Source organism: Pan troglodytes, chromosome 1 (genome assembly GCF_028858775.2).
Source record: "Pan troglodytes isolate AG18354 chromosome 1, NHGRI_mPanTro3-v2.0_pri, whole genome shotgun sequence".
NCBI classification, from domain to species: domain Eukaryota; kingdom Metazoa; phylum Chordata; class Mammalia; order Primates; family Hominidae; genus Pan; species Pan troglodytes.
The window spans coordinates 24,873,205-24,885,258 of record NC_072398.2 but is presented as its reverse complement, the minus strand read 5'-3'; the positions used below and the strand labels follow the sequence as shown (position 1 = coordinate 24,885,258).

The following is a 12,054-nucleotide window of genomic DNA, read 5'->3' as shown; positions in this document are numbered from 1 at the left end:
CACGTTGGGAGGCCAAGGCGGGAGGATCATTTGAGCCCAGAAGTTTGAGGCTGCAGTGAGCCATGATCACACCACTGTACTCTAGCATGGGTGGCAGAGAGCAAGACCCTGTCTCTTAAAAAACAACAAAAAAAATCTGGACATGCATACTGGAACCATGTGAGTCTGTAATATGAGACACAGAATCTAGACTACACTGCAAGTAACAGAGAAAGTTTCATGGCAAGGTAAACTATGATTTATGATATAAATGATACTTATGATATAAAGTTTACCTTGCCATAAAACTTATTTTTATCATTCCAACAATTCAAAATAATTAGGGCAGCTACTTATTAGAAGCTGACACAAAGATTGAAAAGTACTCTGGTAGCACCTGTCACCACTTTTATTATTCAAATATTAAAGGGAGTCTACTCATAAAATTCAGTATTTTTTTTTTTTGGTTACAAAAATCTCAAAAGAAATTTAAAAAATCTTTTCAATTCTTATAAATTAGAAACTTGCTCATAAAAACAAAAATGTTTAGCAAAACACATTTTTTTGTTCTACTAAATCCAAAGTCTATACTTTGTACAAACATTTGAAATGTTTAAAAGAAAGGAAAAAATGACCCAGAAAATTCTATTGGACAGCGCTTGTCTACGACGACAGCAAAGTAGGTGTTCATAGAGTATATTTTGTTTTATTTATGTATTTTTTTGAGACAGAGTTTCACTCTTGTTGCCCAGGCTGGAGTGCAATGGCGCGATCTTGGCCCACTGCAATCTCCGCCTCCTGAGTTCAAGCAATTCTCCTGCCTCAGCCTCCCAAGTAGCTGGGATTACAGGTGCCCACCACCATGCCCAGCTAATTTTTGTATTTTTAGTAGAGACAGGGTTTCACCATGTTGGCCAGACTGGTCTTGAACTCCTGATCTCAGGTGATCCACCTGCCTCGGCCTCCCAAAGTGCTGGGATTACAGGTGTGAGCCTCCATGCCTGGCCCACAGAGTATACTTTGTAAGATACTGAGTCAAGGAAATTGTTTAAACAAAAGTACATTTGCTTTTAAACCAACAGATACTGGGAAGGGGGCACTGAATACTTACACACTGATAGAACTGCCCACGCTGACCTCCAGTCACAAAGCGCTTCCCATCTGGATTCCAAGCCACACTTGTCAAACTGTCTTCATGAGACTGGCTCATTTTTGTCCTTAGTTCTCCTGTCTATAAGCAAATAAAACTGTAAATGAGACCTTCAAGATACCCCTCTAAAGGAAATATGTGAGAAAAAAAAAAATAACTGGGATGTCTGGCTGGTTTCCCAGTTCATTCTAAGTAGAGTAATGAATTAAGTGACCCTACAAAAAAGAGACAACAGCACTCAGAAGAGAAATTAAGAACTTGAAGAAAAACCCAGCAGTTGAACAATGTCTGGCACAGGTAACCCAAAGAGTAGATATGATGAGATAAACTTCAATAAATCTCTCATCGCAAATCAATTATATGCATAAACTAAAACATGTAATTTTTCCCAAGCAAGATAATGAAAAGCCCAAGACTACATACCTATTCCTTCTGAGCTTCCACTTCTCAGTCCAAAGTTTTTTATAAATTTTATTCTAAAACTGCAGTTAATGCAATTAGCAATTCCTCAAGAACATGATTAATGAGTAAAAAACTGTACCCATACGTGGTGGTGCATGCCTATAATCCCAGCTATTCAAGAGGCTTAGGCACGAGAATCACTTGAACCCAGGCGGTGGAGGTTGCAGTGAGCTGAGATCATGCCACTGCACTCCAACCTGGGTGACAGAGTGAGACTGTCTCAAAAAAAAAAAAAAAAAAAAAAAAAAAGAAAAAAGAAGAAAAAAAAAGAGAAAAACTATGCCCATAAAGTAGGCAAAGGGCAGTCTACATAAATTATGTTAAATTTCATATTCAAATGCTCACAATATAGTAGGAAAGGTAGAAAGAGAGAAAAAAACATTTTTCTGATACACAACCTTATTTCAATGAAAAGCACTAGAAAGAGGAACCTGTGTACTGTTTAACATAGCCATTCCATGGCATTTCTAAGTAAGAATATTTAGTGGTTACAACCCTCAGGTATCCTCCTGTTACATTTTCTGAATTACTCAACTTAGAAGGTATACACATACCATTTAATCTAGTCTTGATTCCATTTTGTTCATGGATTAGAAACAGGATCTGAGAGATAATAGCTGCCCTTGGTATAATAATAAAAGGTACATGGGGATAGTTTTCCTGTGAGAAATGGGTAATCAAAAGTAGAAATAAAAGAGTGAAAACAAAGGGTATGATTAGGAAATGGGGCCAAGTACTAAAAGAGGGCACAAAAACAGAAAACCAGGTTTCCCTTACACTGGAAAAAAAGTGTTCAGCAATATAAATCCTTCCCCCAAATTGTTAACTACTCTCCCCTATTTACTCTTTTGGGTTGACTGATATAAACAGTTGAAAGTTTAGAGCACAAATACACAAGCAATAGCTAAATTCTTGGCATTTTCCATTGACAAATACATTAACACACTAAATTCTGAAGGCAGAAATGGTTTGTCTTCTCTTATTATGCTCTAAATAGTGAGTACATGAGGTTATTAGATTAGAAAGGATTTTTCTAATTTAAGAAATGATTAAAGAAATCTGAAAACTGATTAGATCACCCTTTTAGAAGAAATTTTAAGTATATAAAGTACTACACAATGAAAGTTATGTTAGAACACAGTTTAATTGGTCAAAGGAAGACTACAAAGGCACTCTACATTAAATTTCTGTTACAGGATTAAGACAACATACTTTCTCCTTTGGAAGGTGGAAAGAAAGCTTTAATGGAAAAAAGTTTTCTTTGATCTTCTAGGTCAGACTCACTGCGAGCTCTGTTTTACTGAGAGAAAGCAATTTTAATATTCTACTCTATGTTTTGCCACCTCCCTGAACCCAATCACAAATACAGCATTGATTAAATGCTGATTTGACAAAAATGGCATAAAACACATTTTGGGAACAATTGTGGATTTTGATCATGAGTACTAGATATTAGAGAATTATAGTTAATGTTCTTAGATATCATAATGTTTGAATAGGTAGAACGTTATTTTTTAAAAGATACATGCTTAAGTATTTAAGGTAAGATATCTAATTTACTTTCAAATATTTTAGATATGTATATATATGTAATATATATGTAAGTACAAATGCACATTTCTTTTTTTTTTTTTTTTTTTTTTGAGATGGAGTCTGACTCTGTTGCCCAGGCTGGAGTGCAGTGGCACGATCCCAGCCTGCCTCCTGGGTTCAAGCGATTCTCCTGCCTCAGCCTCCCGAGTAGCTGGGATTACAGGCACCTGCCACTGCACCTGCTAATTTTTGTAGTTTTAGTAGAGACGGGGTTTCACCATCTTGGCCAGGCTGGTCTTGAACTCCTGACCTCGTGATTTACCCACCTCGGCCTCCCCAAGTGCTGGGATTATAGGCGTGAGCCACCGTGCCCGGCCACAAATGCATGTTTCTATGCATGTATGTACAAATAAAATATCACAAAATGTTAACAATTATTGAATCTACAGTGGTGGGCACATAGATCATCATTGTCCTATTTCGACTTTTCTTAATATTTGAAAATTTTCTTAATAAAAAGCTGGAGTTGAAACAAGGAAATGACTGACCAGCAAGGCAGTCTTACTATTATAACTACAGGGTTTCTAAAACATGAACTGTAAATAACAAACTGAACCTAATGCCGACTTTTCCTAAAATGGGACCCTGCATAAAATTCAAATTTTCATATATAAACAGCAATGGACCGGGCACGGTGGCTCACGCCTGTAATCCTAACACTTTGGGAGGCCGAGGCAGGCGGATCACTTTAGGTGAAGAGTTCGAGACTAGCCTGGCCAACATGATGAAACCTCTTCTGTGCTGAAAATACAAAAATTAGCCAGGCGTTGTGGCGGGTGCCTGTAATCCCAGCTACTCTGGAGGCTGAGGCAGGAGAATCGCTTGAACCCAGGAGGTGGAGGCTGCAGTGAGCCGAGATTGCGCCACCGCACTCCAGCCTGGGCGACAGAGTGAGACTCTGTCTCAAAAACAAACAAACAAACGAACAAACCAAGCAATAAAGCCCTTAGTAATAAGTACTGAAAACATCAGTTAGCCTCACTAAACTAGCTTAGTATATTAAATATAGGTAAGGAGACAGTGCAACTGCCATCAGAATCGAAAATTTGGTTTAATGCTGACCTTTAACATTTCAAAGGTAGGTGTAATGTACAATTGTGAAACTATGAAACCATTATAAAATTCTTTCTGAAGAACCACAGTAAATAGCATAAATTCCATAGGACAAAGCCAAACATCCTGAAAACACTTACTGATCATTCTTCCAAAAATATATTACTGAGCATAATACTTAAATTGATAAATCTGGAAACTTGGGTTCCACTTGAATAACTAAGAGATACAGTATAGTAATTTAGGTTGAACGGTTATATTATATAAATCAATAAAGTTATAATGAATATGTACATTATGACTATGCTGTACTTAAAAGCTCAACCAAAGATGGAACTCGCTCACTTGTACATTCCAAAGCCAAAGCTCAGAGCAGTCATCTGGGCCACAAGCAACAAGATAGTTGTCATCTGGACTCCATGCAATATAAGAAACGCCATAAGCATGTCCTTCTAATGTTTTAAGCAGTTTTAGCAGGTGTGTATCCTGGGAGGGAAAATAAACAATTCAGTTAACCCCTATCACTAAAGTCATTGTTTCCCAATGTAAGAACTTAAATAGCTACAAAGATGTACTTTGATAATTTAATCTGAGGAAATTTTCAGACCAATTTTCCCTTTAACAGCTTGCTTCATAAAGACTCATTCACATTGCAACATCTATTAAGCATCTACTACACTATTAGGCATCTACTATATACAAGTCATTGTGTACTTGATGAAAATATAAAGATATATTAACATTTTTAATATATGTATAAAGATATATTGAATTTGACCTTAGAAAGCTTTCAAAGCAACTGAAAACAGATGGGTATAATAAGAGCTATCTCTTACATATTTTTAAACAACTTGAGATATAACTTACCATAAAATTCATCCTTTTAAAGTATACAACTCAGTATATTTTAGTATATTCAGAGTTGTGCAACCATCACACCATCTAATTTTTAGAACATTCTCATCATTTCCCAAAGAAACCTCCTACCCATCAGCAGCTGCCATACCCCTCCCTGCAGCCCCTGGCAACCACTACTTTCTGTCTCTGTCTCTATAGATTTGCCTATTCTGGACGTTTCACATAAATAGGCTTATACATGATGTGGTCTCTTTTAATTGGCTTCTTTCACTTAGCATGTTTTCAGGGTTCATCCGTGTTATAGAATGTATTAGTATTTAATCTCTTTTTATTGCTGAATAATATTTAACAGTATAATTATTTTGTTTATCCATTCATGAGGTGATGAACATTTGGACTGTTTCTCTACTTTTTGGCTATTATGAATAATGCTGTTATGAATATGTATGAGTTTTTGTGTAGACATATGTTTCCATTTCTCTTGGGTATATACATAGGAGTGGAATTTCTGGGTCGTATGCTAACTCTGTTTAACATTTTGAGAAACTGCCAAACTGTTTTCCAAGTGGTTGCACCATTTTACAATCCTACCAGCAAAGCTACCACTTATTAATGCTAACCACTACTAGCACTATTCACAAACAATACTTCATTTAATTCTCACAAATCTAGAATATTACCCCCTCTCATATTATAGGGAAAGAAACGAAAGTTTAGAAAGGTTAGAAACATGCCTGTTTGTAGTGCAATGGGGATTTGAATCTGGGCTGCCTCACTTAAAAGCCCATATTGTATGCTATGCAAGCTGAACTGTGAAGTGCAAATGTAGATGTGGCAAGTGACAAGGCTGCAAGAGTTGACATGTTTGTTGTAGGCTAAGGGGTTACATTTTCCCTATGTGTGAAAAGCCACTTAAAATTTGTAAGCTAGGGAATATACAGTGTGATATTTGGCTTTAGGAAGAGAACTAGGATAACAATGTGGAAGATGAATCAGAAAGACACAGGATAAGGAAACCATAAAGGGACAATGGAACCATAATGAGCCATACATAGTTCACAGTCAGTTCCCAAAAAATGAGGCCCTAACGTAAGATGTTAAGGACTAAAAGAGGTCAGAATCAAAAGATATTTTGGGCTGGACACTATGGCTCATGCCCATACTTTGAGAGGCTGAGGCTGGAGGACTGCTTGAGTCCAGGAGTTCAAGACCGACCTGGACAACATAGGGAGATCCCTGTTATAAAAAGAAAAAAAGATATTGTGGAGATAAAAATGACATGACAGAAAATAACAAAAAATCTTCAAAGACAACCTCCAGATTGCTGGTTTAGGGGATAGGGATGGATGTTTACAAGAAATAGAGGAAGTAAGAATTTGACTAAAGGTGGGAAGAAACAATAAGTTTTAGACTTTAGTCTTAAGATTTATTGAGTTTAGCTTTGAGCCTGGGGGGGTGGGGGGGAAATTCCAATGGGATGACCCACCAGCAGTTGAAAAAAGTTGGGAACTAGTCTGATAAAATTAGGTTGGAGATTCCTCCCCTCCTAAGAAATGTCATTGCAAAATGGATTATGTTTACACTATTGTTTCTTCACTGAACCCTAAGTTTATCATTCATACAATTATCTAGTCCAAATCACCATTGTTTTGATAAAATTGAATAGTTAACAATGCGACTACTTCTGATTCTTCTTTGGGAAGTGGGTAAGAGGTATTTGTATTAGATCAGCAATATCATTAGGTCAAAATGGTTTAAATAATTTACTAAGCAAGTCAAGTCTTCCTGACTAGCTCAAGATCTTCCAGGAACAAATTTTCATTCACAGTACTGCCCCAGATCAACACAAAGATTTGCTTTTAAACTGAAGACAAACTCCTTTAGAAATATTTAACTCAGCCAGGTGTGGTGGCTCATGCCTGTAATCCCAGCACTTTGGGAGGTTGAGGCAGGCGAACAGCTTGAGGTCAGGAGTTTCAGACCAGCCTGGCCAATGTGGTGAAACTCTGTCTCTACTAAAAATACAAAAATTAGCCGGGTGTGGTGGTGGGTGCCTGTAATCCCAGCTGCTCGGGAGGCTGAGGCAGGAGAATTGCTTGAACCCGGGAGGTGAAGGTTACAGTGAGCCAAGATTGCGCCACTGCACTCCAGCCTGGGCGACACAGCGAGACCCTGTCTTTAAAAAAAAAAAAAAATATATATATATATAAAATATATATTTAACTCAAAAACTGTTTTATGTACATGAATGAAAAAAATATAATCCTATAAAAGATAAAGTTGAAAACAAAAACAATACTATATCTTCATTAGCACAGTGCCTTTATACTAATTTATTCAAAGTGGAAATAACATGTTTGTGGAGCCTATATGACTTTGCTTGGATTCTGCGGGGAATGGGTAAAATTCATCTTTTTTAGGCAAAGAAAAACTGTTAAAGGAAAGTAGGCATTGGAATCACATCAACTCAAATTTTAAGGCTCTCTTAAATGTACTTTTTTCTCTCCATTAAAACACACACACACACGTTCAAAAAGGGCATATATATATACATATATAAATTTTTTTTTTTTTTTTTTTGAGATGGAGTCTTGCTCTGTCGCCTAGGCTGGAGTGCAGTGGCGCACTCTCAATTCATTGCACCCTCCGCTTCCCAGGTTCAAGCAATTCTCCTGCCTCAGCCTCCAAAGTAGCTGGGACTACAGGCACGCACTACCATGCCAGACTAATTTTTTTTATTTTTACTAGAGATGGGGTTTCACCATGTTGGCCAGGTTGGCTTGAACTTCTGACCTCAGGTGACTCACCTGCCTCGGCCTTCCAAAGTGCTGAGATTACAGCGGTAAGCCACCGCACCCGGCCAAAAAGAACACATATTTTCTTATAATTTTTTCAGACAGTATTTGACATAACAAAAATACCATCATACCAAAAGAACCAAACAGTCCCAGAGGACTCACTATAATACAGCTATCTAAAAATTACAGTCTCTAAAAGTCTCTCTGTTTCATATTGGAATGTAAGCATTAACTCTGCATTTCCCAAGCTAATCTGGCAACAAAAGCCCTTTGCATGTAACACCTATTAATTCTGCATACCCATTATTCCTGCAAAAACACTCTGGGAAACACTGGCATAAGAGTCTAAACTTCTTAGCAAAGAATACAAAAGCTCCTCCTTGATCTGGCTGCTATTTAATTAACCTCAACTCTAGTCTACCTAAAACTCTTCCCCCAAACCACCTAAATGCCATGTTACGTTTTCTTTTGCCCAAGGGCCTATCCTAACTAGTTTTGCCCAAATAGTTCTTTACCTCTTCTTCACCTAATATTTACTTTTCTTACTTTCCCTAGCTTTGCTGTTCCAGTAGGCTCTCTTTGATGAGCTCCTGTAGCACCCACTATAAATTACGGTATATTATCATGTGCTTAGTCTGTCTACAGCAAAAGACCTGGCACACAACAGGTGTTTAATAAATACTGGCTAAATGAAGGGGATTCTTATACACTGCTACTAGGAAAAACTAATAAAGCACAGTTTTGGTATTACTACCTTCTTTTTCATATATCATGCAAATAAATGCCTGGTGAATGAAAACAGAACTCAGAATAGTATGCAAAGGCTATGATTTGATCCCAAACTCTTTTTCTAGTCTAATCTCCCACTCTGCCATTACTCATCCCATTCTTTTTTTTTTTTTTTTTTTTTTTGGAGTTGGACAGGAGGGCAAGAGGTTTTCCTGTCTTCCTAGAATGCCACTTTCCTGTTGTCCACCTGTGTGATGCACAATAAGACTCTCAAGAGGTATTTCGACTTGTAAAGCTTCCCTGCGCTTTCATAATACTTTATGTATTATCTATTATGTATCATGCTTATTTCATTGAATTTTGTTTTCATTTAAACGGTACATTTTTTACACAGGAATTTTAAACCTGAGATCTACAAGAATGGGTCCAGGGATAGAATCAGGGGTCTATGAATTTAAATGAGAAAAAGACACAACTCTATTATTATTAAACACAGCCTGAAATTTGGTGTTTCCTTCACTCTCAAATGCAGGCAATTAACAAGGTAGTATTAGGCAGTACTGGGTATATTAGTAATTACACAGGGTAGTATATTAGGTAGTGGTGGGTAGTATACTAGCTAGTATACTAAATTAGGTAGTATTAGGTGACTCCATTAACAAGAGAAATCTTACATCTTTTCATATCATATTATAGTTGTTGCAGATACTTTGAAATATTTATGCTCATCACTACTTCAAAATTCTGGTACTTATATCTGCTGCTAGAATTTATTATTTAATGCATTAATAAAGCATTAAATAAAAATAAAAAATGTTTTTGTACTATGTTAACTATATATCAATATAGCTGGCTTTCCTTAGAAATGAATACATAACATATATTTGGCCTTGCTATGTGCTTTGATTTATGCATTTAAACATATTCTGAGAAAGAGTCCATAGGTTTGCCAAACTGCCAAAGAGGTACGTGGTACCAAAAAAAGGTAAAGAACCACTGCTTTATGGTAAAGAATGTATCTTATTTACCTTTCATTGTTTGTAGCATACATAGGTATGCAAGAATTGGTGTATGCTCTCAAATTCACTTCTCTTCTAAAAAGAACTGTTAGGCTGGGAATGGTGACTCACGCCAGTAATCCCAGCACTTTGGGAGGTCGAGGTGGGCGATCAGCTGAGGTCAGGAATATGATACCAGCCTGGCCAACATGGTGAAACCCCGTCTCTACTTCAAAAATGAAAAAATTAGCTGGGCGCCGTGGCGCCTGCCTGTAGTCCCAGCTAGTTGGGAGGCTGAGGCATAAGAATCTCTTGAATCTGGGAGGTAGAGGTTGCAGCGAGCCAAGATTGCCCCACTGCACTACACCCTGGGGGACACAGTGAGATACTGTCTCAGAGAAAAAAAAGAAAAGAAAAAAAAATTATTTCCATCTGTGGCTCCCTTTTTCTATTTTTCTCAACACGGGAGCCCAAAACTTTATCCTGAGCTAATAGCATATTTTAATTCTAAACTTCAAAATAAGTTATTTGGCCGGACGTAGTGGCTCACGCCTGTAATCCCAGCACTTTGGGAGGCCGAGGCGGGCAGATCACCTGAGGTCAGGAGTTTGAGACCAGTCTGGCCAACATGGTGAAACCCCATCTCTACTAAAAATACAAAAATTAGCCAGGCGTGGTGGCAAGCGCTTGTAATCCCAGCTACTCGGGAGGCTGAGGCAGGAGAATCCCTTGAACCCAGGAGGTGGAGGTTGCAGTGAGCCAAGATCGCACCATTGCACTCCAGCCTGGGGGACAAGAGCGAGACTTTGTCTCAAAAAAAAAAAAAGAGGAAAAGAAAAGAAAAGAAGTTTATTTTAGGTGAATGACTCCTAAACCAAATATAGTTCCTTAACCTATCCGGAGTCATGTGTTCCTTTGATCACTTGATAAATGTTCAATTAGTTGAAATAAATGAAAATACTTATTACCCACAACAAATCCATAGGTCATCTGGTTATAAACGAACACTTATCTGATTTTAGAGGGAACTTAGAATTTTAAATCCAGAATAAAATACTTTTCATATATATCAATGGGAAAACAAAGGGGGAAAGGATTACACAACAAGGTCCACAAATTATACAAGATAATGATGGGCTTCAGAAGGCAAAAGAGTAATGAGTCTTTTCTAACTTGTGGTTGGGACAGAATGGACATTGTATTAATCTTTCTTTCTTTTTTTTTTTTTGAGACAGGGTCTCACTCTGTTGCCCAGCCTTGAGTGTGCAGTATCAAGGTCACAGCTCACTGTAGCCTCCACCTCCCGGGCTCAAGTGATCCTCCCACTTCATCCTCTCGAATAGCTGGGACGACTGGTGTGTACCATCATGCCTGGCTAATTTTTTGTAGTGACAGACTCTCCTCTATGTTGTCCAGGCTGCTCTTGAACTCCTGAGCTCAAGTGATCCTCCTGCCTCGGCTTCCCAAAGTGCTGGGATTACAGGCATGAGCCACCGTGCCTGGCCTAATCTTTCAACCAAGTATAACAAAGATATAAATTGGCAGATACGTTAATAGCAGTGGGTTTGGAGTCAAGGTATTCCGGGATTTGAGTCAAACTTTGTCACGTACTAACTGTGAGAGTCAAAGCATTTAACTTCTACCTCAGTTTCCTCATCTGACTGCAGGAGATGTTAGCACCTCACAGAGTTTTTCAGAATATTAAATTAGATAATGCATACACAGATTTAACATTATCGTTAGCACATAAACACTCAACAATGTTGATAATATTAACTTACATATATTATCTATACAACACATGAAGATGTAACAAAAATGATAAAAAATGCTCTTGGAAAAGAATACTATTGATACATATATACTTAAAAATATGTAATCAATGAATTAGATTCAAAATTATCCCCTTTTGTAATATAAACACTCATATTGGGGTACATACCGGATCAACTTGCCATATGATAACTGTTGTATCTTTTGATCCTGTTGCTAGTTTAGTGCCATCATTAGAGAATTTACAGAACCACACTTCATTACAATGCTCCGTAAGTATCTGCTGCGTATAACATGGGAACTGCCTCCTAAAACAAAGAGGTCCACAAATTATTCTTTCAAAACAGATTAGAGTAATAATAATAAAAAAGGTTAAATAACTGACAAAACTTCTTTGAAGATCACATCACTAACTTTAAAAATGAGAAGTGAATGCATTTGTAAATCTTTTTTTTTTTTTTTTTTTGAGACAGGGTCTCTCTGTTGCCCAGGCTCTGTACTGTTGTACAGTAGCACAATCATAGATCACTGTAGCCCTGACCGCCTGGGGTCAAGAAACTCTCCCACCTCAGCTTCCTGAGTAGCTGGGACCACAGACCTGTGACACCAGGCCCAGCTACATGTTTTTTTTTACTTGCTACTGGGGAGGCTGAGGGGGAAG

At 37.7% G+C, this 12,054-nt stretch overlaps 1 protein-coding gene across 6 annotated transcripts in view; it reads right to left on the bottom strand.

Annotated features, from left to right (window-relative positions):
* WDR26 (WD repeat domain 26) overlaps nt 1-12,054 on the bottom strand; it is a 49,095-nt gene that overhangs the window by 14,479 nt on the left and 22,562 nt on the right. For all 6 annotated transcript variants that reach the window (XM_054659338.2, XM_054659339.2, XM_063809795.1 and 3 more), the window contains exons 7-9: nt 11,563-11,701; nt 4,583-4,723; nt 1,091-1,210 (exon numbers count right to left, since the gene is read on the bottom strand). In XM_054659338.2, coding sequence (XP_054515313.1) covers nt 1,091-1,210; nt 4,583-4,723; nt 11,563-11,701 — 400 coding nt within the window. The remainder of the gene's footprint in view (nt 1-1,090; nt 1,211-4,582; nt 4,724-11,562; nt 11,702-12,054) is intronic.